The 24741-nt window shown below is 36.9% G+C and overlaps 1 protein-coding gene across 2 annotated transcripts in view; it reads right to left on the bottom strand.

The window, feature by feature from the left end:
* Positions 1 to 9165: 9165 nt before the first annotated feature.
* The window catches only part of LOC131160112 (nicastrin), a 92325-nt gene continuing 76749 nt past the window's right edge, over positions 9166 to 24741 (bottom strand). For both annotated transcript variants that reach the window (XM_058115455.1, XM_058115454.1), the window contains exons 13-16: positions 13629 to 13769; positions 11796 to 11880; positions 11270 to 11711; positions 9166 to 9636 (exon numbers count right to left, since the gene is read on the bottom strand). In XM_058115455.1, coding sequence (XP_057971438.1) covers positions 9372 to 9636; positions 11270 to 11711; positions 11796 to 11880; positions 13629 to 13769 — 933 coding nt within the window. In that variant the 3' untranslated portion in view covers positions 9166 to 9371. The remainder of the gene's footprint in view (positions 9637 to 11269; positions 11712 to 11795; positions 11881 to 13628; positions 13770 to 24741) is intronic.

Below are 24741 nucleotides of genomic sequence, written 5' to 3'. Positions count from 1 at the left end.
TAACCAGAGACATACGGGTATAAATCATACATAATATCGATGTAAATGTGGTGAAAAAACATAAACATCCATTGGGATTTATATTAGTCTTATACCATAGCTTACCAATACATCCACAATTACATAAATACAGACATATGATAAATTCTGTTATTACAATCCTCTAGAAAAGAATTTCATCTAAGTTTAATACAGGATTCAAATGCTTACGTAAGCTAAACCAAAAATAGTCTCCCTAGGCCCTTTAACTACTAAGACCGACGTACTGACGAACCTGAAAACAAAGGTTATATAATAGGGTGAGATACTTCTCAGTAAGGAAGAAAGTGTTACAACAGTGTGTGACTGCATATATGCACATTTTCATACAAACTCATACGTTTGAAACATTTGTTTATAATACTGTATCATATAACATATATTTGCACATCAAGTATTTAAATCATGCATATGATTAGTAGAACAACGACCAGCTTGTCATATATGTATTGCCTATTTTACCCCGTGGCACGGGTTGCGCACTGATATCTTTAACAACGCCCTGTTCGTGCAGGCATATGTCAAGTATCTATATATAGTCCGACTACCCCCATTTAGTTTATTATTTCACCAGTGGTTTCATTACACCTACTAGCCGACTATCTATGTACCCATACTGATTTTAAACATGAGTGGTTGCACTGTACCCTTCCAACTGAGGAATATTCCCTGCCATTGGAGTTTCTTTCAACTCCTATTACTGAAGCTTTTTTAACTTCTTACATTGGAGTATATTTCAACTCCTTTAGTGGCAAGTTGTAGTTCCATTTATCATATATACAATTTATAGCAAAATATAGTAACCTGTGCAATTCTAGTATTTTCACAAATTTAGATAATCACATCGGGTTCAAACTGGTGCCTATCTACTCAGTTTACCCTTTTTACATATATACAGCTTGGTGTATAACCGGCCTCTGTTTTCCACATTTTCAGTATAACAAATTGGAACTCCGTTCCCATAATCTATATCAATAGTATAGAAAATTCATACGTTTCTATTTCAACATATATCACACAAGTTTAGTCCAAAAAGCCGCTAAATGATATAAATCTAGTAATCATCACTTAAAAAGAAAAGTAAAGGATTCAAGCATCGCCTATTACAATATAAATGCAAATAATAAATTTTCATAAGATTTGGAGATCATATGCAAAAATCCTCGTTTTTACCAAAAATCGTAAAATCGTAAAACCGACATTTCTACTCGGTAGAATTTAGCAAATAAACAATTAAATCATACATATAAATATAAACTAGCTTTTTAGTGGTTTAGTTTTCCAAAAAGTGTTGTTGTAATCAATTTCCCTTTACCTTTAACTCGAAACGAAATTTCGTATGAAAACGATCCAAACCGACAACTCGGGATCCCTAAAACCTAAAAACCACAGAATATAATCTTACTATATTTTCTACTACTATCCAAATATCCAATCAAAATTAAGATCAGATCCTTACCTTGATTTTTGGGAAAACCCAAAAATCTTCAAAACTACGATCCGATCGACTAAAATTGTAGAGTTTCCTCTTCTGATCCACGCAATACCCTTCGTTTTTGGAAACGGACGACGAATGGCGAAGAATCTTAGAGAGAGAGAGAGAAATTTCGTTGGTAGAGAGAGAGAGAGTTTGGAAGCAAACTTAGCTTCTAAGCAATTAAAATGGATATTTATAGGGTCTTTGACCAAGTCCAACTCGTCGACGAGGCGGCATCTTCGTCGATGAATCCGCCACACGGCTCTTCAACGAGGCCATCCCTTTGTCACCGAGTTCAAGTTTCGGATATTCTCTTTGATTTGATCGGTATTTGCTCATCGACGAGGCTCTGAATTTTGTTGATGAGGATCTGAAGGACTTCGTCGACGTACAGGTTTGGGTCTCTACACTTTGGGTCACTACAGCACAACCCTTTCACAAAGGTGTGAAAATAGTTGGCCCGTGACACTTGGTATTAGAGCAAAGGTTATTCGCTACATGAATTCAGTTACCTTTGTTGTGGGATTTGGAAAGCTTAAATAAGTGATCATGGCACCAAACAATGCTGAGAGAATCAGCGTGCTAGAAGCACAGGCTGAGGCAACATCCAACAATATGTGGTCATAGACATGGCCCAACTGAGGGAACTTGTTGATGAAGTGATGGGATCACAAAAGCATCAAGCAAGTTTGATAGGTGAAATGTCGGAGGACGTTCACCACTTAGTGGAAAATTTGCAATCACAGATAGTTGATCTGGATGCAAAGATGAATTTGATGGTTCTTATTATGGGGAACTCCAGCACTCCGGGAGTTAGCAAGATCAAGGTACCAAAACCCAAGACATATAGGGGTACTCGTGATGCCAAGGAGTTGGAGAACTTCTTGTTTGATGTGGAGCAATACTTTCAAGTTGTGAGGATGACCTCAAAACAGGTAAAGATGGATATTGTGACCATGCACTTGGTTGGTGACGCCATACTGTAGTGGCGTACCAAGTACCAGGAAATTGAAAATGGAAGATGTGTAGTGGATTATTGGGCAGACTTGAAGAGAGAGCACAAAATCTAATTCTTTCCTGAGAATGTTGAGTATAATGCTAGGAAGAAGATGAGCGATCTCAAGCATAGTGGGTCAATCAAGGAATACATGAAACAATTTTCTACTTTGATGTTGGATATTAGGGACATGTCGGAGAAATACAAGCTGTTTTATTTTCCAGATGGGATGAAATTGTTGGCAAGAACTGAACTTCATAGACAAAGAGTTCAAGACTTGTCTACTATACAAGCTATTGCAGAATGCTTGACTGACTACACTAGGGATAACCCTGCTTCATCTAAAGGGTTTGGTAGAGTGAGAAATAGTTGAAAATATTTCATGAAAGGCAAACCCAAGAGTGGGAGAGTCGACTCTAAAGCATCAACCTTAAAGGAAGCTTCGTTGTCTAAAGGAATCAACACACCCAATGGAAGGGGGAAGAGTAAAATTTTGTGTTACTTGTGTGGAGGCCCTCACAGAGTTATGGAGTGCCCACACAAAGGATCCCTCAATGCCTTACAAGCTTCCACTTCGAGACAAGTGGTGCAAAGTGATGAGGAAGAGGAGGATACCCCGAGGGTGGGTGCAATGCATCAAGTGAGCGCATTGGAAAAGTAGGTGAGAGCTCCAAAAGTTACACAAGCAAAAGGATTGATGTTTGTGGACCTGCGGATCAATGGGAAGAGTTTCTGCACTATGGTGGATACCGAGGCTACTCATAATTTTGTTTCGCAATTGGAAGCATAGAGACTCAACTTATCCTTGGAGAAGGATTTGGAGAAGGATATGTGACGCATGAAAGCGGTAAATTTTGTAGCCTAGCCTGCTTTGGGAGTGGCCAAGCAAGTGACCATGAAGCTTGGATAGTGGGAAGGTTATGTGAATTTTATAGTGGTGCCATTGGATGAATTTCCAATCATTTTGGGAATGGATTTCCTAAGGGGGACAAAGGCAATGTTGATGCCTTCTACTTGTTCTCTGTGTTTGATGGGAGATTACCCATGCATGGTGCAAGCCGTTGCAATAAAAGGAGACGATGGGAAGTCCCTTTTAGTCATACAACTTAAGAAGAGATTGAGAAAGAGCGAGTAGACACATTTAGTCATGGTGGTGGTAGATGAAGAAGTAGGCCAAAAGCTAGTTCCTACAACCATCCAAGCAATATTAGATAAGTATAAGGAAGTGATGCCGGACAAGCTGCCTCATAACTTGCCTCCATGACAGACTATGGAGCATGAGTTCGAGTTGTTGCCATGAGTAAAACCATATGCTAAAGGGTCATGTTAGATGTTGCCTCTAGAGAGAGCAGAACGGAGGAAACAACTTGACGAGTTGGAAGCGGGATATGTTGGCCTTTCCAAAGCACCTCTAGGAGCATTAGTGTTGTTTCAAAGGAAACATAAAGAGCATCTACGGAAGGTGTTCGAGAGGATAAGGGGAAATAATTTGTATGTGAAGAAAGAGAAGTGCTTTTTCACTCAGTGGAGCAACAAGTTCCTTGGTCATGTGATTGAGCAAGGTCATATTTGGAGGGGTATGAAGAAGGTAAGGGCGATTTAAGAATGGAAGATCCCCATGACAGTGAAAGAGTTGTGTTCCTTTCTTGGCCTTACCAGCTATTACAAAAAATTCATTGAAGGGTATTCACGGAGAATGACTCCAATGATAGGACTACTAGAGCAGAGGTATTATTGGCCACATATGTGTGATGATGTGGTTGATTATAACCATACTTGTCTCACTTGCCAAAAAGACAAAAGGGAGTGAAGGAAGAATGCTAGGCTGAGGTATTATTGGCCATACATGTTTGATGATGTGGTTGATTATACCTAGACTTCTCTCACTTTCCCACAAGACAAGGGGGAACGAAGGAAGAATGTAGGGTTGCTGGAGCCCTTACTAGTACTATCTAAACCGTGGAAAAGTGTCTCACTATACTTCATCACTAACCTGCCCAAAGTGGGAGATGCAGGGTCAATACTTGTGGTTATAGACAGGTTTTTGAAGTATGGTACATTCATAGCCACACCAAAATACTTTTTGGCAAAGGAAACAACACAATTATTCATTCTAAATGTTGTGAAATATTGGGGTGTTCCCTATGACATTGTTTATGACAGAGACTCAATATTTACTAACAACTTTTTGATAGATTTTTTCAAGTTCCTTGGCTCACATCTTAACATCTCTTCGAGTTCTCACCACCAGACAGACGGACAGATGTAGAGATTCAATGGGCTGCTAGAAGAGTACTTGCGCCATTTTGTCAATGACAACCAGAAGAATTGGGTGCAACTACTTGATGTGGCTCAGTTTTGTTTCAATGCCAAAAAGAGCTCAACAACCAACAAGAGCCCTTTTGAGCTTGTTACAGGCCAGTAATTGTTGTTACCTCACAGAGTGGATGAGCTGTACAGAGGAAAGAGTCCTAGGGAGTACATCTTCACCAGAGATTGGAGACAAAATGTAGAGATTGCTTGATCTTATCTGGAGAAAGCTTCTAAGAAGATGAAGAAGTGGGTAGAAGACTGCAACACTTCAACGTAGTGCATTATGTGTCTTATGTCAGTTAGCTCAAGCTGTTCAACACCAACGCCAACAATCCGACCAGAAGTCAGTCAAATAGAGTAGAGTTGAAGACAGTGCAATCTGACAGACGTGAATTTGAAGATATCCTTGCAGACAGAGGGTCCATATCCCCAAGGAAGAAGTGGCAGGAGTTCCTAGTGAAGTGGAAAGGCCGCGGTGATGAAGAAATTAGCTGGATTTCAGTGGAAGATATGCAACCGTTCATGGAAAAAGTTGAAGTGTACCTAGTGCCAAAGTCTACAAGGACATCGACCACATAAGTGGGGGAGTGTCATGAGCTAAGCTTGTTCAGGGCATTATGCTTGCCTATGACCGCTTGTTTCATGTGCTTGGGATGGGTTTCCATCATGTAAATGCTAGTGTAGGGTTATTTTCTACTATTTGTTTCATTGTATTCCAAATAAGGCAGTATGACTCCTCAGTCACTTTGATGTTTCCTAGTGTCAGGATGAATTTTGCATGTAAAGCTCTTTAGGGGAGGGTGAGTATTCATTAGTCTTGTAAAACTCACTAGCTATTTTCAACATGTTTAGCCTACTTGCCTCCCTTGCTAAACACACAATGTCAATGGAGTTGTTGTTTTCGTTTCTAAAATGTTTACTGCTTGCCTGCCACTCCTTTCATAATTGCTTACTACTTCTGCTGCTATTTGATTGAATGCTAATGAAAGTGTTTTGCGGATGAATGTTGGTAAATGAATGGCTACCTAGTTAAGCTAGAGTGCTTTAGCTAGCACCGCACAACCCTTTCACAAAGGTGTGAAAATAGTCGATTCGTGACACAAGGTGACGTTATAATGATGTCACCCACCATGTGGCACTCTATTACAGGCCCAAAGGAAAGGACACAGATAGCTGATGTGGTTGTGATCCTATCATCCAAAGAAAACGTAAAAGGGACGTTCAAGATCGTGCCATGTTTATAGGTGACGTCAGCGGAATGCATAGATGTGGTTGTGTCATGTGTCACCACTTGAGTGGTTACACGTGTCCAACATGGAATAATTTTTTTTTTAAATTAATATATATTTTATTTTCTCTTTTTTCTTTTTCTTTTCATTTCTTTCTTTTCTTCTGAGTTCTCTCGAAGCTCTCTCTCTATGCTCTCCCCTCTCACTCTCTCTAGGTCTCTCATCTCTCTCCCCCCTTTTGCTCTCTTTCTGCCTTTTACACCATGGCTGTTGCACCCTCCAGCAGCCACCACCAACTCCGGAGGCCCTTACCACCTCCAATGGCGATGCAAGTAGGACCTCCTACTCCCTTCTCTCCTCTTTCTCTCTTTTGATCCCTTTCTTACCTCCTTTGCTCTTTATTCTTTCTCTCATTTCTCCATTCCTGTCTTTATTATCTTATATCTCTCTTCTGTCTCCTTCAACCTCTTTCTTTCTCCCTCGATCTCTTTATGTTTGATTTTAACTTCCCAAATCTCTCTTTATTCGATCCTCTCTCCTTGATTCTTTCTTCCTTTCTTCTTCACACTCTTTTTGCACATTACACAAACACACAGAGGCATCTCGAATCCGAGCCCTAACCACCCAAAGGTAAAGAGACCTACCCCTTTTTCCTTTCTCTTTTGATTCTTCCCTAAGTTTCTTAGGATTTTTTTGCCAGTTTCTTGTGGTCTAAATAGGGAGTGTGGCTTGGGTAACCTGGGTGTTTACTTGGGTTAGGTTTAGTGTTAAATTAGGTTAACCAAAGTTCGGTTAACCAAGGCTAGGTCGGGTTTTTGACTTCTAGTTGGGTTAGGGTTTGTCTAGGGTTTGGGTTGGGTATGATTAAGGTTGGTTGGGGCTAGGTTAGGATGGGCTTGGTTTGGGTTGGGGCCTAAATTGGTTTGGGCCTGGGCTAATTTGATTGGGATAAATAGTGGGTCAGGTTAGGGTTAAGTTAGTTTTGGGTATTGGGCTTGGTTTGGGTCAGGTCCAATTGGGCCTTGTACATTATGGGCTTAGTTAGGTTGGGTCTTAGGTTATTGGGCTTAGTTTGGGTTACGTCCCCACTTGGGTCTTCAGATTGGGGTCTAGGCCTTAGGGTTTAGGTCTAGGTCTAGGTAATTTGACCCAAGCCCAATTAGGCTTGGGAGTTGGTTAGGTACAACTAGGAGTTTGTGGGTTAACTCGTGTTAAGTTGACCCAAATCTGAGTATAGGTTATTGGATCTTGGTATGTAGGTCCAAAATGAGCATTCTTGACTTGAATTTTAGGGTCAATTCATTCAGACCCCTTTTTATTTTTGCAGGGTTTTGGTATGGTTTTGGGGTTCTAATTGGGAGTTTTGCTGGGATTTGTTTGGATTTGTTTGGGGAAATTTAAAGGCTCTGTTTGGGTCTATTGGGGAGGGGGGGGGGGGGGGAGGGAATTAAGTGCTATGTTTGGGAATTTAAATTTTATTTTAGGACTTTGAGATTCAACAATTTTAAACAAGTCAAAAATTATAAACCCTTTTTAAAATGCAGCTAAATAAGCCAATGTATTCAAAATAAAGCAGAATTAGGGGAAGTGGTACCAATCTCTTGATCTTTCCTTTTTTGTTTATGCTAAATGAACTTCTCTAGTAGCCTCATGACTTTGGTTTTAATAATTTTGCACTACCCCCCTTCTACTTTTGCTAAACTGCTCTCTGAATGTATTTTGTCCCAAAAATCTTCCAATGTCTGCTCCTTTAAATGTCTCTTTTGCTAGCTTCTTTACTCTCTTATACTTCTCTTGCTTCTTTAAGTGATCTTATTGAGTAATCTCAGTTTTCCTTCCCCACTCTCTTCTTTGTGAACCTGTTATTTATAAACAAGGGAAAAGAAGGGAGAAGAGCCCTGATCGGGCCTTGATTTATTGAGGGAAGGCGGGAGCCTAAAGAGGAAAACAGGCTCTTTTGTGTGTGCAGGTGTAGGATTTTAGGAAGCTGACCCAATGAAGCTCCAAGGTTTTTTGTTGTCTTTTTGTTTTTTGTTTTGTTATTTATTTATTTATTTAGGTATTCATCATTTTTTTTATTGTACTGTAAAATTGCCCAATGCATGTATATGCGAATCACGATGATGAGGATGAATGAATTAGAATGAGGGATCACTAGGCAAAGACCGTAGATAACACTAAAATTATATAAAAAGAAGAAATGAATATAACAAAACCCAAGGTTTTGCTATACAAAGATCGGACAAAATGAGGTATCCATTAATAAATACGACTAAATCAGTTTGATCTGTGTATAGAAAGAAAAATGAGGGTTTAGATCCTAATTTCTTCTTATTTGATAGCCTTCCCTGTTCTCTCATAAGAAACAAACCTAGAACGAGTACCTTGTCACTATTGAATGAGCTACACAGCCTTACTACCAAGATTGTCAATGACAATTTCATCCATTATCGAGGCAATGCAAAAGCACTCTCCCTTTCAGTGGAAGCACTAGGCTAATAGTATGTTTCTTCTTCAAATTGACACTTCCCTCTTATTTCATTTGCGAAATAAATCAAAATAGAAATAAAAAATTTATTAAAACATGAAAGAATTAGGTAGGTAAATTTTGATTTGTTGTATTTAAGTTTATTCTATTTTCATGTACTAACCATGCACTAAAATCTCTAATCATCCTGCCATCACCTCGCCATTTGTCAAAGAACTGGTAGCATGTATCTGAAAATTCCCTTGATCCTACCAAATTACAATCAACCCAACATTCTCATTTAATGCTGAATGAAAAATTGAGCGAGGAAAGTTTAAAAAGCAAAATTAGACCTTTTTTTTTTTTTTTTTCCTTGTCTTATTGCATCTTTAGCTCAATGAAAGTTTATTTGAAAAGATGCACCATCATATAGAATCAAAAACTTCCTTTTTAATTTGCTATAGATCTATTCTTCCCCTTTTCGCTTGATATCCAAATAAAAACTGCTTTGGTGTATATTATTATTTTTTCAGGTTTGCAAGTTGGAGACGAAGACCATGCGTGCCAAACAGCCATTAGATCCCCCAGATTAATGGACTCAAGTTGCAGCACCATAACTCAATAGCCAAAGAAATAAGCATCATTTAGTTGGAAATAATAACACTAACTTGGAAACGTCAGTGGCTCCTCAAATATGGGGGAAAGCACAAGGATGCAGCTCAATTAACACTTCATCCCAGTGCGGATTTTACAGCTAGTTTTGACAATTGCAAGCAATCTAATCAATTTTTGTTATCCATTTTTTTTTAACTCCTTGTATGGGGGATCCTTTAATAACCCAGGATCATCTCAGTCCTCCTTCATGGTCTTAGAGATGAATGCTCTTGTAATTACAATTGCTATATAAGCTGAGGCAGTGACAGCAAACCCCCCCAGCATAATGAGACGGTCGTATGCTAAATCTTGGACTGCATAGGCCCGCAGGCTAATCTGCTCCCAGTTGCTCTCAGTCCATACTGGATCCATCATTTCCGTAATGTCGGATGAGTTGGGGGGTAACACAACCCATGTCTTGGACTCAAACTTTAGACGGGTTGAATATGCTGGAACATACCTGAAATGATCAAAAGTGGTTGAATGAAAAAGAAGAGAAAAATGTGGGAAGCTCAATATGTGCCTGAAGTCCAAGCACAATATTGCTTACCTAGATAATCAGTGAGTTAAGCTGAATGGCAATCAATCAATTACTTAAATTGGCCATTCCAGCCATTGAACTGGGTGCAGGTACACACAATATGCAAGGGAAAAGGTGCCACTATCGAGTTGGGTTTTAAAACTAGCATCGATTTTGAGCAAACTAATTTGTTGTACCATGAAATAGAAGTCGTCAAACTTTTTCATGATCAGGCCTATGGAATGGGTACATTAGGTCATCTACTTCACTATTAAGATGAGATTGTTGTCTAGAACACGGTCACTAGGGCAGAACTTTGTTCTTCTGCAATTTGAGAATAGAACCATCTTTTTACCTGGTTGTTTAATTTGGACTAGTCATATCAGATAAGATTTTTAAGATTGGTGAATGACTTAAGCCATTGGATATCCCAAACTGACTAATAAAGGACTCAGTACCCCTTTCTTCATGAGCAAAAGCAGCGTGCCATGCACCCAAAAATGGCTCTGAAATAAAAAATAAAACATTTAGATTAAAAGAAAATGAGCCACCTTTTACCCCTCATTTGCAAGATGACCCATCCGCACACTTGAGTGCATTTGGTTAGGGAAAAGCAGAGGGAAGAGAAAGGCAACTTAACGGGAGAGAATAGGAAAGAAGAGAAACTAGTTCCTCGTGTATGTTTGGTTCAATAGGAGAAAAACACAAAGAAATCCATTTTTCCTTGTTTGCTTGAACTAATGAGAGAGAGAGAGAGAAGAAACTATATATAGTTATCTTACAATATTATCTTTGAAAGAAAAAAAGCAAGATAAGGCAATAACATTATATAACATAATTTTTTTTTTACATTAAAACAAGATACAAATTTTTTTACAATAATCCAATTGCACAAGATCCCATTAAATGCTGAACAAAGCTATGTGCACATTGAACTCCATGACCCAATATTTACTTTGGCCATGATTTTCTAGAGATAATCAAATCATATAAAAAATAAACTTAAATAAGATTCATAATTTTAGGATTTTTTTTTTTTTGTTTTGTTAAGGGGCATAGTTGTATTTTTGTGAAGTTATGAGTGGTTTTCAAATTTCTCAGATTTTGGAAGGCAAAAAAATGGGTGTTTTTCACCCCTTTTTCTTTCTACTTGTTTCCAATTCTTTTTCCCTTCTTTCCTCTCTACATGAACTAAATACCATTGGCGGAGAGAAACTATTTTTTTTCTCATCTTATCTTCATTTCAATCAGCCAAACTCACCCTCAAGAGGACTTCTGAGCAGCAGTCAACTAATAGTTATATTTAATATGCTTAAGAAAATCTATTGATCATATGCACTTACACCACTGGGATACTGCCAATATAAAAATCAAAATCATTTTCTTAACCTTTGTTCATATAAAGTTGCAATCCCAGTCGCAAGGAGTGTATTAGGCTCGAATTTTCTAACCAAAATAAAGGTCCAGAAAAGGTGAGTCTAAGGTTTGCTTATGACTGCACAAGCATGCCAACACCTTGTTATCATGCCTAAATCAACTAATAAATTCCCGAAATTTTCATTTAAAAAGATACCTGGTTGTGGAGATGACACAATCTCCCTTTCCATCTGTTTCTGCTCTGATGCACACACCACCTATTTTACTGCAATCTTGGGGACAATAGGAGCTAGTATGCTCACTTGGAAAAGATGTCCGATCAGCCAAAAAATTCCACACAAACCTGGAAACATCACTGATCACCCCAGCAAAAGGTGTGGATGAAGGTTCTCCCAGAACAACACCAACATAATTGTTTGGGCAGGTACTGGTTGATGCAATATAGTTCTTCACCAGTTCGCATGACAGACCAGGATTACAGTTCAACAGGCAACCCATAAGCTCCTCAACCAGAGAGATGTTTGCACTGATATTACTGATGGATGAAATACTTAAATCTTTGTCAGCACTGGCAAGAATGTAAAGGGTGCGAGCAACAAGAGTAGCAGCTGCCACTATAGCGGAAGAGTTTGTATTTGCTGCATTAAAATATCATAGAAAAATAGTTTAAAATTTTTGCACAGCATTGAACAGAAAAGCAAGAAAAAAAAATATCAACTCACATATATCATCAAGGTGACTATGGTAGAACTTGTTGGAGAAAACACTATCAAAATCCTCTAAAACAACTCCAGAAGTCAGAGAATTCTGTTACAAGAGGGGGGAAAACAGATAATCACATAAAAATCACGTTAGATGAAGTTAAACAAAACCTACTTTTTTTTTTTGCCTGCATTTTGAAGGGGTGCAGTTATAAACTTATTTCAATTTTTATATGTTTCAGAAAGGTTTGTGTTTTTTCTTTTAATTCATTTGCCACTTTCCAACTATTGTGCAGTGAGCTTGGAGAAAATATTAACTATGCTCCAGAGACAAAGTTATTAACTATTAATAATACTTGTTTGTATGAATTATAAAAATGTAGGATGCCAACTAGAAAATGATGACTGTCTCGAGAGAATATAAATATCACATTTTTAGTTTATTTTTCCTAATCTCAATGGAGTTCTCTTCATTTATTTATTTATCATGGGTGGTGGTGGTGGTAGTGGTTTCAGGGTATGGAAGAATACACAGACGTTTTGGTATTTAGCTGATGAGCTTAGAAGCAGCTTGACCAGATACTACAAACTAGTAATGAATGCTTATAAAAAATAAAAAAAAATAAAAAAATACACTAGTAATGAATAAACTAAAAACTATATATTCATGTCACCATAACATCATCATATTTTTTGTCATTGTCATAATGTTATTGCATGAAGTCCTGTCCAGCAGTCTTGTGCAGCCAGCTTCAATCTGAGCTCTAAGATAAAAAATTTCTAAAGATAAGGCTTTTATAATGTTATTGCTTCAAATTTTAATAAATTTAACTTAACAAATTAGTTACAACTTACAGATAGAAAGCAACTCAGTGTTGGATATATTTATTTATTTTTTTCTCTTGAATTTGAGCAGGCAAAAGTTCATTGAACAAGGCGCTTTGTTGAACAGGCTAGTCTTTAGAATAAAATGAAAAATTTAGGGAAAGCAATTTATCTTCAAGATAAAATACACTCAGAGCTCCATAAAAAAATGTGGTGCAAAAACAAGAGTCTTCGAAAAGAGAGGAACAAGAAGATTAACAGTTCAGACATCTATCTAGGTACATTTCACACTCCTGCTGCAGTTCAGTTATTTTTTAAGCTTTTATATCTTTTGAGTGGTGCCTTCAATTGGAGTGAACTTGGTTTAATAAATACATACTTGGGTGTTCTCTTGGTTTACAAGCCCTAAAATTCCAGTTACAAATCCTTGTTTGCTTCAGTCCTCTTGGATTCTTTAGCCTTTTTACCTTTACCTGGTATTGTATTGCTGTGCCAGTTCAGTACCCAGCCACTGGACAGCATTTTTCTCCCTTCCTAGCCCTGCATTAAAATGTCCAGCAGGGACATTTCTATTAAATTTGAGGTTTTTAATTACTTGGTTTCCTGTAAAGAAAAATCCACCATATAGTTTGTGGAAAATTAAAGTAGTCCAAAGTGATAGGCTACAATATATTTGAAAAGGTCTCAGTGACAAATTCAAATTTTTGAAGGGGGGAACGGAAAACATGAAAGATCAACTGATGCTTTCCCAATAACAAATTTCATCCATAAGAAACAGGGCAGACCCTGTTAAAGTGACAGGAGTCTTACAAGTCGGTACTTTCAAGTCCAATGCGAAATAATGGCCAAATTAATCATTTGTTTAAGGATAACTGTCCGGAGCAAACAAATAACCATGAATTAACAGCAGTTGAAGAAGAGTAAGAAGCTAAGGAAGCATCATTTTTATTTATATGATAGTACAAATAAGAGAATCAAAACCTGCATGTTGACAACACAAAAGAGGAAATTTTTTTTTGTGTTACAGACCTTTCTCATAAATGCCATCAATGATGATGGCGGCAGCCCAGGATTTGAAGTATTAGCCATAGAGATATTAACGCTCTCAGACTTTAGTGATTCTTGAGCACGTTGCAAGGCTTTTAATGTCTCATTTGTAGCTGATGAAGTCTAAAATAATGAATCATGCATGTGTTAGGCAAATTTAAAAATGCAGACTGAACAAGTAGAAGGAGATAAATCAAGAAAAGTAGTTCTGGCAGTTAACTTAAAGATAAGGCCACATGCACAAAAAAACAGGAATTACAAATACCAGGCATAATTCAAGTGCTTTCATTTCAGAGATTTATAGACCACGTTTAATACTAGATATTACAGTTCTAAGTATTAAGCAGCCAAACTGATACATGATAAGAGAAGCACAGGCATTGAAAAAAAATAAAGTATCATAATTTGAAAAAGAAACACAAATAGAAAATCCTTAACATAGCATACAGATTACTTTCTTTGTTTTTTGTTGGATAGACAACAAAAACACTCAACGAAGAAGTGCCACAGGGAGAACTTCCAAGAACCTACAACTCATTGAGAGTAGTATTAATTAATAAGGGCAACTACATAGTTTTCAGATTATTATGCTACAAATTATACGAGGGGTGTGCAACTCACTAACACTTACACATTCTCTTCAATATATTATGACTGAAGTCCTCTCTCTCTTACATCAACCTCAATCTTTAAATCTAGCGTGGGGTGTGGAGGGTTTTAATCCTTTTGTTCCCACATGGTATTGGAGCACTCGATCCATTGAATTGCTTAGACTTTTCTTTCCTCTATGTTTTCCATTTTTTATCCTACAGTCTTTCTCATCTGAACCAAAGCGGAAACCTCAAAGGAAGTGGGGAAAGCATCAGAGGAATAGGGGGACAGTAGGAGCACAACATCTGTAGAACCATACATTCCATACAAATAGTATAAGGTTTTCTGTGGTGTTTCTATGCTGCCCTGCACAACTGTGCTCTGGATGCTGCTCGAAGCTCAGTCTTGGCTTTTTGGGGTATGCTGCAATGTGTTCCAGACTGATTCAAGTCAGTTTTTTTGGTTTATATATATACATGCACATATACACACAAACACACACTTAAATGCATGTAAGTATCCATGTGTATGCATGCATGTATGTATGTATGCATGTATTTTTTTACAATTGCTAAAATCTACCATTGTGACAATTTGCAAGCATAGTACTTTTTATTTGGTTTATTGATGAATTTGAGAGCATTTGGCATACAGGATTCTGACTCTAACACACTGTTGATATCTTCTATTGATCAAGTTAAAATTTACTAATTTAGATTATAACAAAAAGTTGGCATTGAATGACCTTCAGCATAAGCCATGAAGGTCATTCTTGGAGCAAGGAAGCAGTTAATGTTCCTTAGAAAGATCCTCCTGCAAGTTCTAATCATGATTATGATGAGCTCTTCTCTGAAAATTGTGTCATGTCATGGCAGTGGAATAGAAGGGAATCATCTATAAGTTTCAATGTAATGTTTTTAAATATTGCAAGTGATCTGGATGCTATTACTAAGATGAATTCCATTGATAATAATGTGTCTTGCATTATAATCTATACAAGAACACATTTAAGTTGCAACAAGACAAATCATTTGCTGATTATAATAGCACTTTCAGAGGGATGCTTAATGAACTGAATCAGTACCACCCACACACCAATAACTTGGATAACAAGAAGTTCCTGGCTTCAAAGTTTCTAAATGGCCTGACTCCTAGTCTCCAACCTATCAAAGGTCAGTTCTTAGCCAGAGAACAGGCCTTCCATCCTAGAATATGTATTTTTTATTGAAAAAGAAGAGATTTGCCAAGGAGAACAAGAAGCACAACATGGAGCATAAGAAATCCTCTTCAGAAAGCAAGATACTGAATCCTATCCCAAAGCATAGCTGGACATCCTCTTTCCCATAAAAAAAATTCAAGCATTCCACTCCAACCAAATCCCCTAGAAAGAAAAAATCCCACACCTCCACAACATCAAACCATCTTTAACCCTCCTAAAACCTGAAAATGATATAGCTGATGAAACCTCCAGCAATTCTGGACACATTCAACTCTCCAAATATGCCAACAGGATTGTCCCACCCCGGCAAAAAGGAGCAATGAAGGAATGTGTGAGAGACAGACTCTTAACTTGCAAGACGAAAGGAACAAACATTTGGGGCTAAAGCCTTTAACGGCCTCCTACTTTGCAACAGATTGTTAGCTCTATTAAGAACAACTAACCCAATAAATGCCTTAATCTTTGAGGGGACTTTAGCCTTTTAGATAGAAGAACGATGAGGGAAGCAATATTTTTATTGGTTACAACAACAACACAAGCCTTAAGTCCCACTAGGCGGGGTTGGCTACATGAATCCTTTTCTGTCAATTCACCTGATCGAGAGCATTTTCCTCCTTTAGCTTAAGAGCTATTAAATCCTTCCTCACTACCTCATTCCAGGTTATCTTAGGTCTACCCTTACTCCTTTTAATACCATAAGCAATACCTAACTCACTCCTTTTCACAGGTGCACTACCAGGCTTGCGTTTCAAATGCCTACACCACCTACGTCACCCCTCCTTTATCTTGTCTTTGGCTGGTATTATGCCTAATATATTTCGTATATGTTTGTCCTTAATTTATCTTTTAATGTTATACCACTTATCCATCTTAACATTCGTATTTTAGAAACTTTAAAATTTTGTACATGTTTCTTAGTTGTCCAACATTTTGATCCATAAAGCATGACTGGCCTTATAGATTTCTTATAGAACTTTCCTTTTAATTTCAAGGGTATTCTATGATCACACAACATGCTTGAGGCACTCTATTTTACTCAACCTGCTTTAATTCCATGTGTTACATCCCCTTCAATTTCCCCTTCTATTTGCATAATAGAATATCAAAATCTCTAGTGCTATTAATTTCTTGATCATCAAGTTTAATTTTCTCTCCAATACTGCCTCTTACATTACTGAAATTACATTTCATATATTTTGTCTTATTCTTACTGATCCTAAAACCTTTAGACTCTAAAATGGTTCTCCAAAGTTCTAAATTAGATTCCAAACAACTCCTACTTTCATCAACCAAGACATGTCTTTATTGGTTAAATCCTTAAAAAAAGACTTAAAGAGTATTCCCCCAAAGACTCCAAAATCCACAAATGGTAGTCCCTCCTATAAAAAAAGCTACCCTCCAAAAAACTTATATGTAAGCTCCAACATCTCCTATTATTAGGAGTTGTACAAAAATAGAAAATCCAAAGAGAATCCCTTCCCAAAAAAAAATGAAGAGGACAGTCTATACAAACCAGGAAAAGATATGCAAGTGAAGAAACCCCCACCCAAATGCCTTCCCAAAACCAAATGCGGTACTTATATCCCCTAACCAAGTTAGTATAAGGAATAGAAAAGGATATAACTGCGAAATAACCTTCTAAGGATTGTCAAAAGTACATCTTAACCCCAATTTAGCATCTGACCATTAACTTGCAAGAAAGATTTACTCTTAATAACTTTGTGCAAAAAGGAAGACTCCTCTCAGGAAAAACAGCACAATAATTTACCCATTAAAGCAATGTTCTTAGACATCAACATCAACTTACCAAGACCCAAACCCCCTCCATTTTAGACCTACAAACAGCATCCCAGTTAACTGGGTGATTTTTTTCTGCCCCACCCTAGACCCAAAAAAAAGTCTCATGATTCAATATTATTGGCAACCTTCAAAGGAATTCTAGAAGTGGACAAAAAATGAGTAGGAATACTAACAAAGCAAGCTTGAACAAGTGTACTACAACCACCTAAAGAAAATAAAGCACCCTTCCACCTATCCAACCTCTTAGACACCTTCTCCACCAGAGGAATCCAAAACCCAACTGACCTCGGATTACCACCAAAAGGCACACCTAAATAAATCAGAGGCTAACACAGAATACACATCGAACTTAATAGGACAACTCCAAAGATCTAGAATACACAAATCATACAAGCAAACCTACTCTTCCTCAAATTTCTGTTTAAACCAAAGACCCTCTAAAACAATTGCGAAGTAATAAATGTGGGAATCAGCTTGAATAATGTGTATGTTAGATTAGTCCATGCATCAAATGGTTCTCCTATGTTGGTTTCTGGGACAGGTGGATATATGCTTTGCCCAGTTCCACTAGTTATCATGGTGGTAGTAGTTTAGGTTTTGGATAAAACTATTGTGGCATATGAAGTGAAGTGATGGTAGGAAAAATATAGAGGCCGGGCTGGTCTCGGTTGAGGCAGGAACAACTTTTGGTGGTCTTCTCATTGCGGAGCCAAAGGTCATATTTCCAATACTTGTTTCGACTTACATGAAAGCCTTGGGAGAACAAAAATCATGCAATGTACTCATCATAAAACATTGAGACTTCACAAAAATCAAACATATTTAGTGGATAATCCCCATTACTTCCCATCCTACTTCTCCTAGTCTCTTTTCTGGTTTCAACTTACATGGAAGCATTGGGAGAACAAAAATCATGTGATGTACTCAACATAAGACATTGAGATTCACAAAAACCAAACACATTTAGCGGATAATCCCATTAGCTTCCCATCCGACTTCTCCTTGTCTATTTTCTGTTCAGTATATTATTCAGTTTCCTTTCAATGATTTAATCTCTCATTTTCTATTCAATCAGTTGACTGACTCTGTTTCTCAGTTGTTCTGCACATTTTTACCCCTCTAATTATGTTATCAGATCTTAAAGGCAGGATAATTTATGGAGGTTGTGAAAAAGTGGGATTTGATTACTCAGATCTGACTCCTAAGAATAGAGCTCAAACATTGATAGCCAAAGCATCTTCCTTTCAGTTTTATTATTGTCTTGGTCATCCGTCATTGAAATCTTTGAAGAATCTCATCCCTTCCAACAGAAAGTGCCTAGTCTAGAGTGTGAGATGGTCAATTTGAGTAAACATTATTGTCTTTTGTTCATAGAGAGAATGGATGTTGGCCCACTCCTCTTGAGCTAGTTCAATTTGGTTATTCAATTTGTATTTTATGTTCTAGATAGAAGACATTTGATTGAATAATGAATTATTGACGATGCACATGCTGTGAAGACGAGACGTTTGACAGAGAACATGAGGCTGGTGCACTTTACTTCTTTGAGTTGCTGTTTCCTCCTACCGCCAGTGTTGCTGTTGTCACACTGCTTCAATTTTTGGCTCAGTCATCCTTTGTGGACAAGTTAAAAGAGCTGGTTTTTTATTTGAGTTCTGTTTTTAGATTGAATCATGAGTCTAGTCAATCGGGAAAGCATCATCGTGTTCCATTTGCTTCTCGATTCAATAACGAGCTATTGACCCTTTTATGTTAGTCCATTTTAATGATTGGGTCCAAGTTCTGACTTCTCAAAGTTGGGTTTCAGCTACTTTGTTAGATCTTTTGATGACTATTCTAATGACTTGACTTTTGAGCTATTACTCCTCTCTTTCCATATTTCCTTTTGGACACTACCACTCCTCACAGCTTCTTGAACTTTTTTTAAGGTCTCGCTCACTAAGTTCAAGAGTAGACACTCTTGTGTCATACAGCTCCAACCAACCTATCCCCCCTTTCTTCAGAAGTTCTAGTGCAGGTGCTTCGTAATAATAATGCTAAGAAGTATTTTAGCACCCACTTCACTATCTATATTACTAAACGTGGGCGTATTCACCAGTCATCTTGTTCCCGCACTCCACAACAAAATGGAGATCCAAAGAGCAAAACAAACATCCGTCAAGTCACTTAAAGCTTGTTATGTTGAATTTGTTCCCAAAGTGTTTTAGAGTATTGTTGTGCTCACTCTAGCTCCCTTATCAACAAAATGCCATCTTTTGGGTGGTAAAAAACCCTTAACCCTTACTACGGCACGAGCTGAAGACAACCACGCACCAACTATGTCTGCGTTCCCGAAGGCACTCTTCTCTTTCAAAAGGATTCGCGGCATGTCAACCCCTAGTAAGGTTCTTCGCTTTGCATCAAATTAAAACACATGCTCCACCCCTTGTGCGCCTCCCTCCCCCCCCCCCCCCCCTCCCTCCCTCAATTCCTTTGAGTTTCATTCTTACGAACGTACTCCCTAGGTGAGAAACTTAACGTGTTAGCTACAGCACTGCCCAGGTCGATATGCACAGCGCCTAGTATCCATTGTTTACGGCTCGGACTACTGGGGTATATGTTCTCTTCCTTGATGCTCCATTTTTCTCACTTCCTCCTTATATATTTGGGGTGTGTGTCCTTTGCCCATCAATTAACTCCAAGGGTGGATAAGTTGGATCTTCAAGTTCTTTAAGAGCATTTTTTTCTTGGATAATGTTGTGCTAAATTGATCAAGATCCATTCTCTCTACCTTGTCTTCCTAATCTAGGCCTATTGTCTCTACCTAGTTGTTCTCTCGAATCTTCATCTTGATTGAGTTGTATTTGCTTGAACCATCCTAATTTGATGGTGTACACACAATGGCAATTCAAAGGAGGAGAGATTCCTCTAGACCTTACCATTGTGCCTTTGTTTTCCTTGTCTTCCTAATACTGATCTTCCTATTGTTGTTTCGCAAGGTAAACACACTACCCTATAACTATGTACATTACAATCTTTTGTCACCTTCATATCGCCGTTCTATTACTATTTTATCCTATGACTCTCCCCAAGTTTGTGTTTGAAGCCTTATCCTATTCTTGTTGGAGAGCTGCACTGGATGGAAAAGTGCTTGCATTATAGGTTAATGATACTTGGGAGCTTGTGCCACTTTCTGCTGAAAAGTGGTCAGCAGTTGTAAGCGTGCACCATGAAGCTCAATCCTAATGGTTCTATGGCTTGCCTAAAGGCCTGCCTCATTGCCAAAGGGTATACTCAATGTATGGTGTGTACTATTCTGCATTCTCCCTAATCACCAAACTTACATCAATTCATCTTCTTACCTCTTTATTTCCCATCTGTCATTGGCTTTTGCATCATTTGGATGTAAGGACTGCCTTGCTACATGGTAGTCTTCAGGAGGAGGTTTACACTGAGCAACCACTTGGGTCTACTTCTTAGGGAGAGTCATATTGGTATATTGTCTAAAAAAAATCTTCATTTGGTTTTGACTTTTAAGCAATCTCCTAGAGCATGATTTGGTAGGTTTAGTGTAATAAGGCTCGAGTTTGACCTTCAATGATATTTGGTAGATCACTTTGTCTTCTCTCATGTATTGCAGTTGGTAGGCTTTTGATGGTTGTGTATGATACTATTATTACATGCTATAATTGTCAAGGTATATAGCATAGACAGTGGTTAGATAAAGATTTGGGAGCATTGATATACTTCCTAGACATATCCAAATCTCGTATAAGTTCTAGACCTTTGGAATGAGACAGGGTTATTAGGATCCAAACCTGATGATACACCTATGAATTCCAAGATCAAATTATTGTCAAGTGTGGGTGACCTGTTGGCTAATCATAGATAGTACCATAGATTTGTTGGGAAGTTAAACTACCTCACAGTCACTCGATCAAACATAAATTTCGCAACAAATCTTATCATCTAGTTCATTGATTTTACCTAAAAAAGTCATCGGGATAGTATTGTTCGTATCTTGTGATACTTGAAAGGTGCACATGGGAGGGGTCTCCTATATCAAGATTAGGGATACTCATGTTTCGGGATACAATGATGTAGATTGGGCTACACCCTCTTAACAAAAGATTCACAACATCGTACTATGTGTTTCCTGTTGGTAACCTAATATCTTGGGAAAACAAGAAACAAACAGCGGTTGCATGGTTAAGTGCTTAATATGAGTATAGGGCCATGCTTATACTATAAATGAACTAACTAGGCTGAAGAAGATGTAGGAAGAACTTGGATTTCCACATTCTTAGTCTATGGAATTGTTGAGTACTAACCAAATTGCTAATCATATTGTATCCAATTTTTCACAAGGACAAAACAATTTGAGGTTGGTTGTCATTTTGCTAAGGACAAACTTGTGCAAAAGTTTATTGCAACTGCTCTTGTGATGTTGAGTACCAACCAGCTCATTTACTCACTAAAATGTTGGGGAGGGGAGTGCCTCTGTTAAATTCATTTGTAAAAAGCTAGGAGCATATGAATCATATGATAACTATGCAATAGATTGCGGGGGAGTGGTATCCATTACTATCTGTTATTATGGTATGTTAACACATGTGAGTTAGCAATGGCATGGTGGTCATTATGATGTGTGAGGTCTTAAATTTCGATTTTGATGTCAATTTTGATTTTGATTTGAAAAAATAATGGAAATTAGTAGTAAAGCATGAAATTCTTTTATGAAACTTTAGAAATGGTTAATAGGCTTAATAATATAAGTTTTAGGACTACTATATTACAAGTTAAATACATTATGCTGTGTATGAAGTGGAAAAGTTGTAATATAATTAGTGAATCAAACATATTTGTAAGATAATATGCATTAAACATAAACAATTAATACAAATGAAATTCCTAAATCATTTAAATATTATTTATTATACAAATAATGATAATTTAGACATGAATGGCTAGATAAAAAATGTTGTTGTAAGTTTATTTTTTCATATAATTTCAAAAGCCTTTGTAATAATATTTTTGTTTCAATAAAAAAATAAAATAAATTAAAAGAGAAATTTCACTTTGCTCCTAAATCTCTAATTTGATTCCTGAGGAAATTTCATTCTATAGTTAAAATTTCAACTAGTTTTGCTAAAATTTCAAACTTTCGATAAATTTTAGATGATCTATTGAAATGTTGATGGAAATTATGTAAAAAAGAAATCGACTGCCATTTCGATTTCGAGGGTTACGTAAATCTTTGAAATTTCGATAATTTCATGGAAAATTTAGGACCATGATGATGTACCCAAGATATATCATAAATAAAAAGTGAGACCTATAACTGTGTTATTTTCTCCAATTTATCAAACTCTGTTTGCAGTAGATAATGAATGCACACCACATATTGATATTTTGTTATTCATCTATATCAAGGGATTAGACCGAGCTAGTACAAAAGGAAGAGGGTTAATAAGTTGGCACAAGAAATTAAGATAAGAGTAGCAACTTGGAATATAGGGACTCTTACAGGAAAAAGTACGGAAATAGTGGAAATAATGTTTAGAAAGAAAATTAACTTAATCTGCCCTCAAGAGACGAAATGGGTAGGAGAGAAAGCTAGAGAAATTGAAAAATAAGGATTTAAACTTTGGTGCACTAGTAAAGAGAAACATAAAAACAGGGTGGGTATTATCATAGATAGAGACCTAAAAGATAACGTAGTAAATGTTAAAAGAATAGGGGTTTGGATCATTAAAATTGGGATAGCTTTAGGCCTTGAGATAATGAATGTCATTAGTGCGAATACTCCCCAAATAGGCTTAGCATAAAATCTTAAAAAACAATTTTAGGAAGATATGGATAATATTTTAGAAGGGATACCAAGGTCTAAAAATACATTCATAGGAGTTTATTTGAATGGTCACATTGGCAAGGATAATATAGGATATGAGAGGATACATGGAGGTCATGGATATGGAGATAAAAATGAGGCCAGTGATACAATCTTAGATTTTGCCATGGCTTACGATTTGGTTATATTGAATACTTGCTTTATAAAAAAAGAACACTTGACAACTTTCAAGAGTGGGTACAATAAAAGCCAAATAGATTTCTTTTTAACTAAGAACGGGATTGTGTATCTTGTAAGGATTGTAAAGTTATTCAAGGTGAAAGTTTGGCTACACAACATAGAATCTTAGTATTAGATATTCATACTAAAAAATGAAAGAGAATGATTAGCATAAATCAACACAAGAGGACTAGATGGTGGAACTAGAAGGGAGATAATATAGTAAAATTCAAAGATAAAATGAACAAAGAGTGTGATTGGACAGTAAGGGATAAGGTTGATGCAAATACTATTTGGAATAAAATGGATTCTATCATAACCATAGCAAAAGAGGTTTTAGGTGAGTCCAAAGAAAGATACTTGCATAGTAAAGAAAGTTGGTGATGGGGTCAAGAAGTCCAAGAAGTCATTAAGACAAAAAGAATTCTGGTATAAAATATGGCAAAATTGTAGAAATATAGAAAACCTTGAAATATATAAAGAAGCAAGGAAAAATGCAAAAAGGACTATCAATGAAGCTAAACGTAGAGCTTATGATATTTTATATACTAAACTAGACAAAACAAGGAAACATTCATAGACTTGCTAGAGCTAGAGAAAAAAAATGTAACGATTTATGTGATGTAAAATATATAAAGGATGAGAATGATAATGTCTAATTTAGATAAGAAGATAAAAGAGAGATGGTGAAGATACTTTGATAAGTTGTTTAATGAAAACCAAAATGAAAGATTGAACTTGGAAGTGAATAATGAAGAGAAGATTAAAAATAGGAGGTTTATTTGCAAAATTAGAATCCTTGAAGTTAAGATGGCATTAAAAAAGAAGAAAAGTGGGAAATTTATAGGATTAGATAAAATACCAATTGAAGTTTGGAAATGCTTAGGTGATAAAGGACTTATTTGGTTATCTAATCTATTTAATAATATTATAAAAAGTTAAAAACCAAGAAAATGCCAAAATAATGGAGGAAAAGTACATTAGGACCTTTGTATAAGAACAAAGGCAATATTCAAAATTGTAATAACCATCGCGGAATTAAGATTATGAGTAATACGATGAAATTATGGGAAAGGGTTACTGAACATAGAATAAGATTAGAAATGAAGATTTCAGAAAATCAATTTGGTTTTATGCCTGGGAGATCAACAATAGAAGCTATTTATCTTTTAAGTTTAATGAAAAAAGTTTAGGGAAAAGGACTTGCATATGGTTTTTATTGACCTAGAGAAAGTATATGATAAAGTTGCTAGGGAAGTGCTTTAGTGGGTATTAGAAAAGAGGGAAGTTCGCAGTAGATATACGGAGGTCATTAAGGATATGTATGATAGAGTAGTGATTAGCATTAGGACTATAGGAGGCGATTCTAGAGAGCTTCCAATCACACTAGGTGTACATCAAGGTTCTACTTTGAGTCCTTATTTTTTTATTTTAGA

This window comes from Malania oleifera, chromosome 7 (genome assembly GCF_029873635.1).
Source record: "Malania oleifera isolate guangnan ecotype guangnan chromosome 7, ASM2987363v1, whole genome shotgun sequence".
NCBI lineage: Eukaryota > Viridiplantae > Streptophyta > Magnoliopsida > Santalales > Ximeniaceae > Malania > Malania oleifera.
The sequence above is the reverse complement of the archived record's forward strand: the minus strand, read 5'-3'. Positions and strand labels throughout refer to the sequence as shown.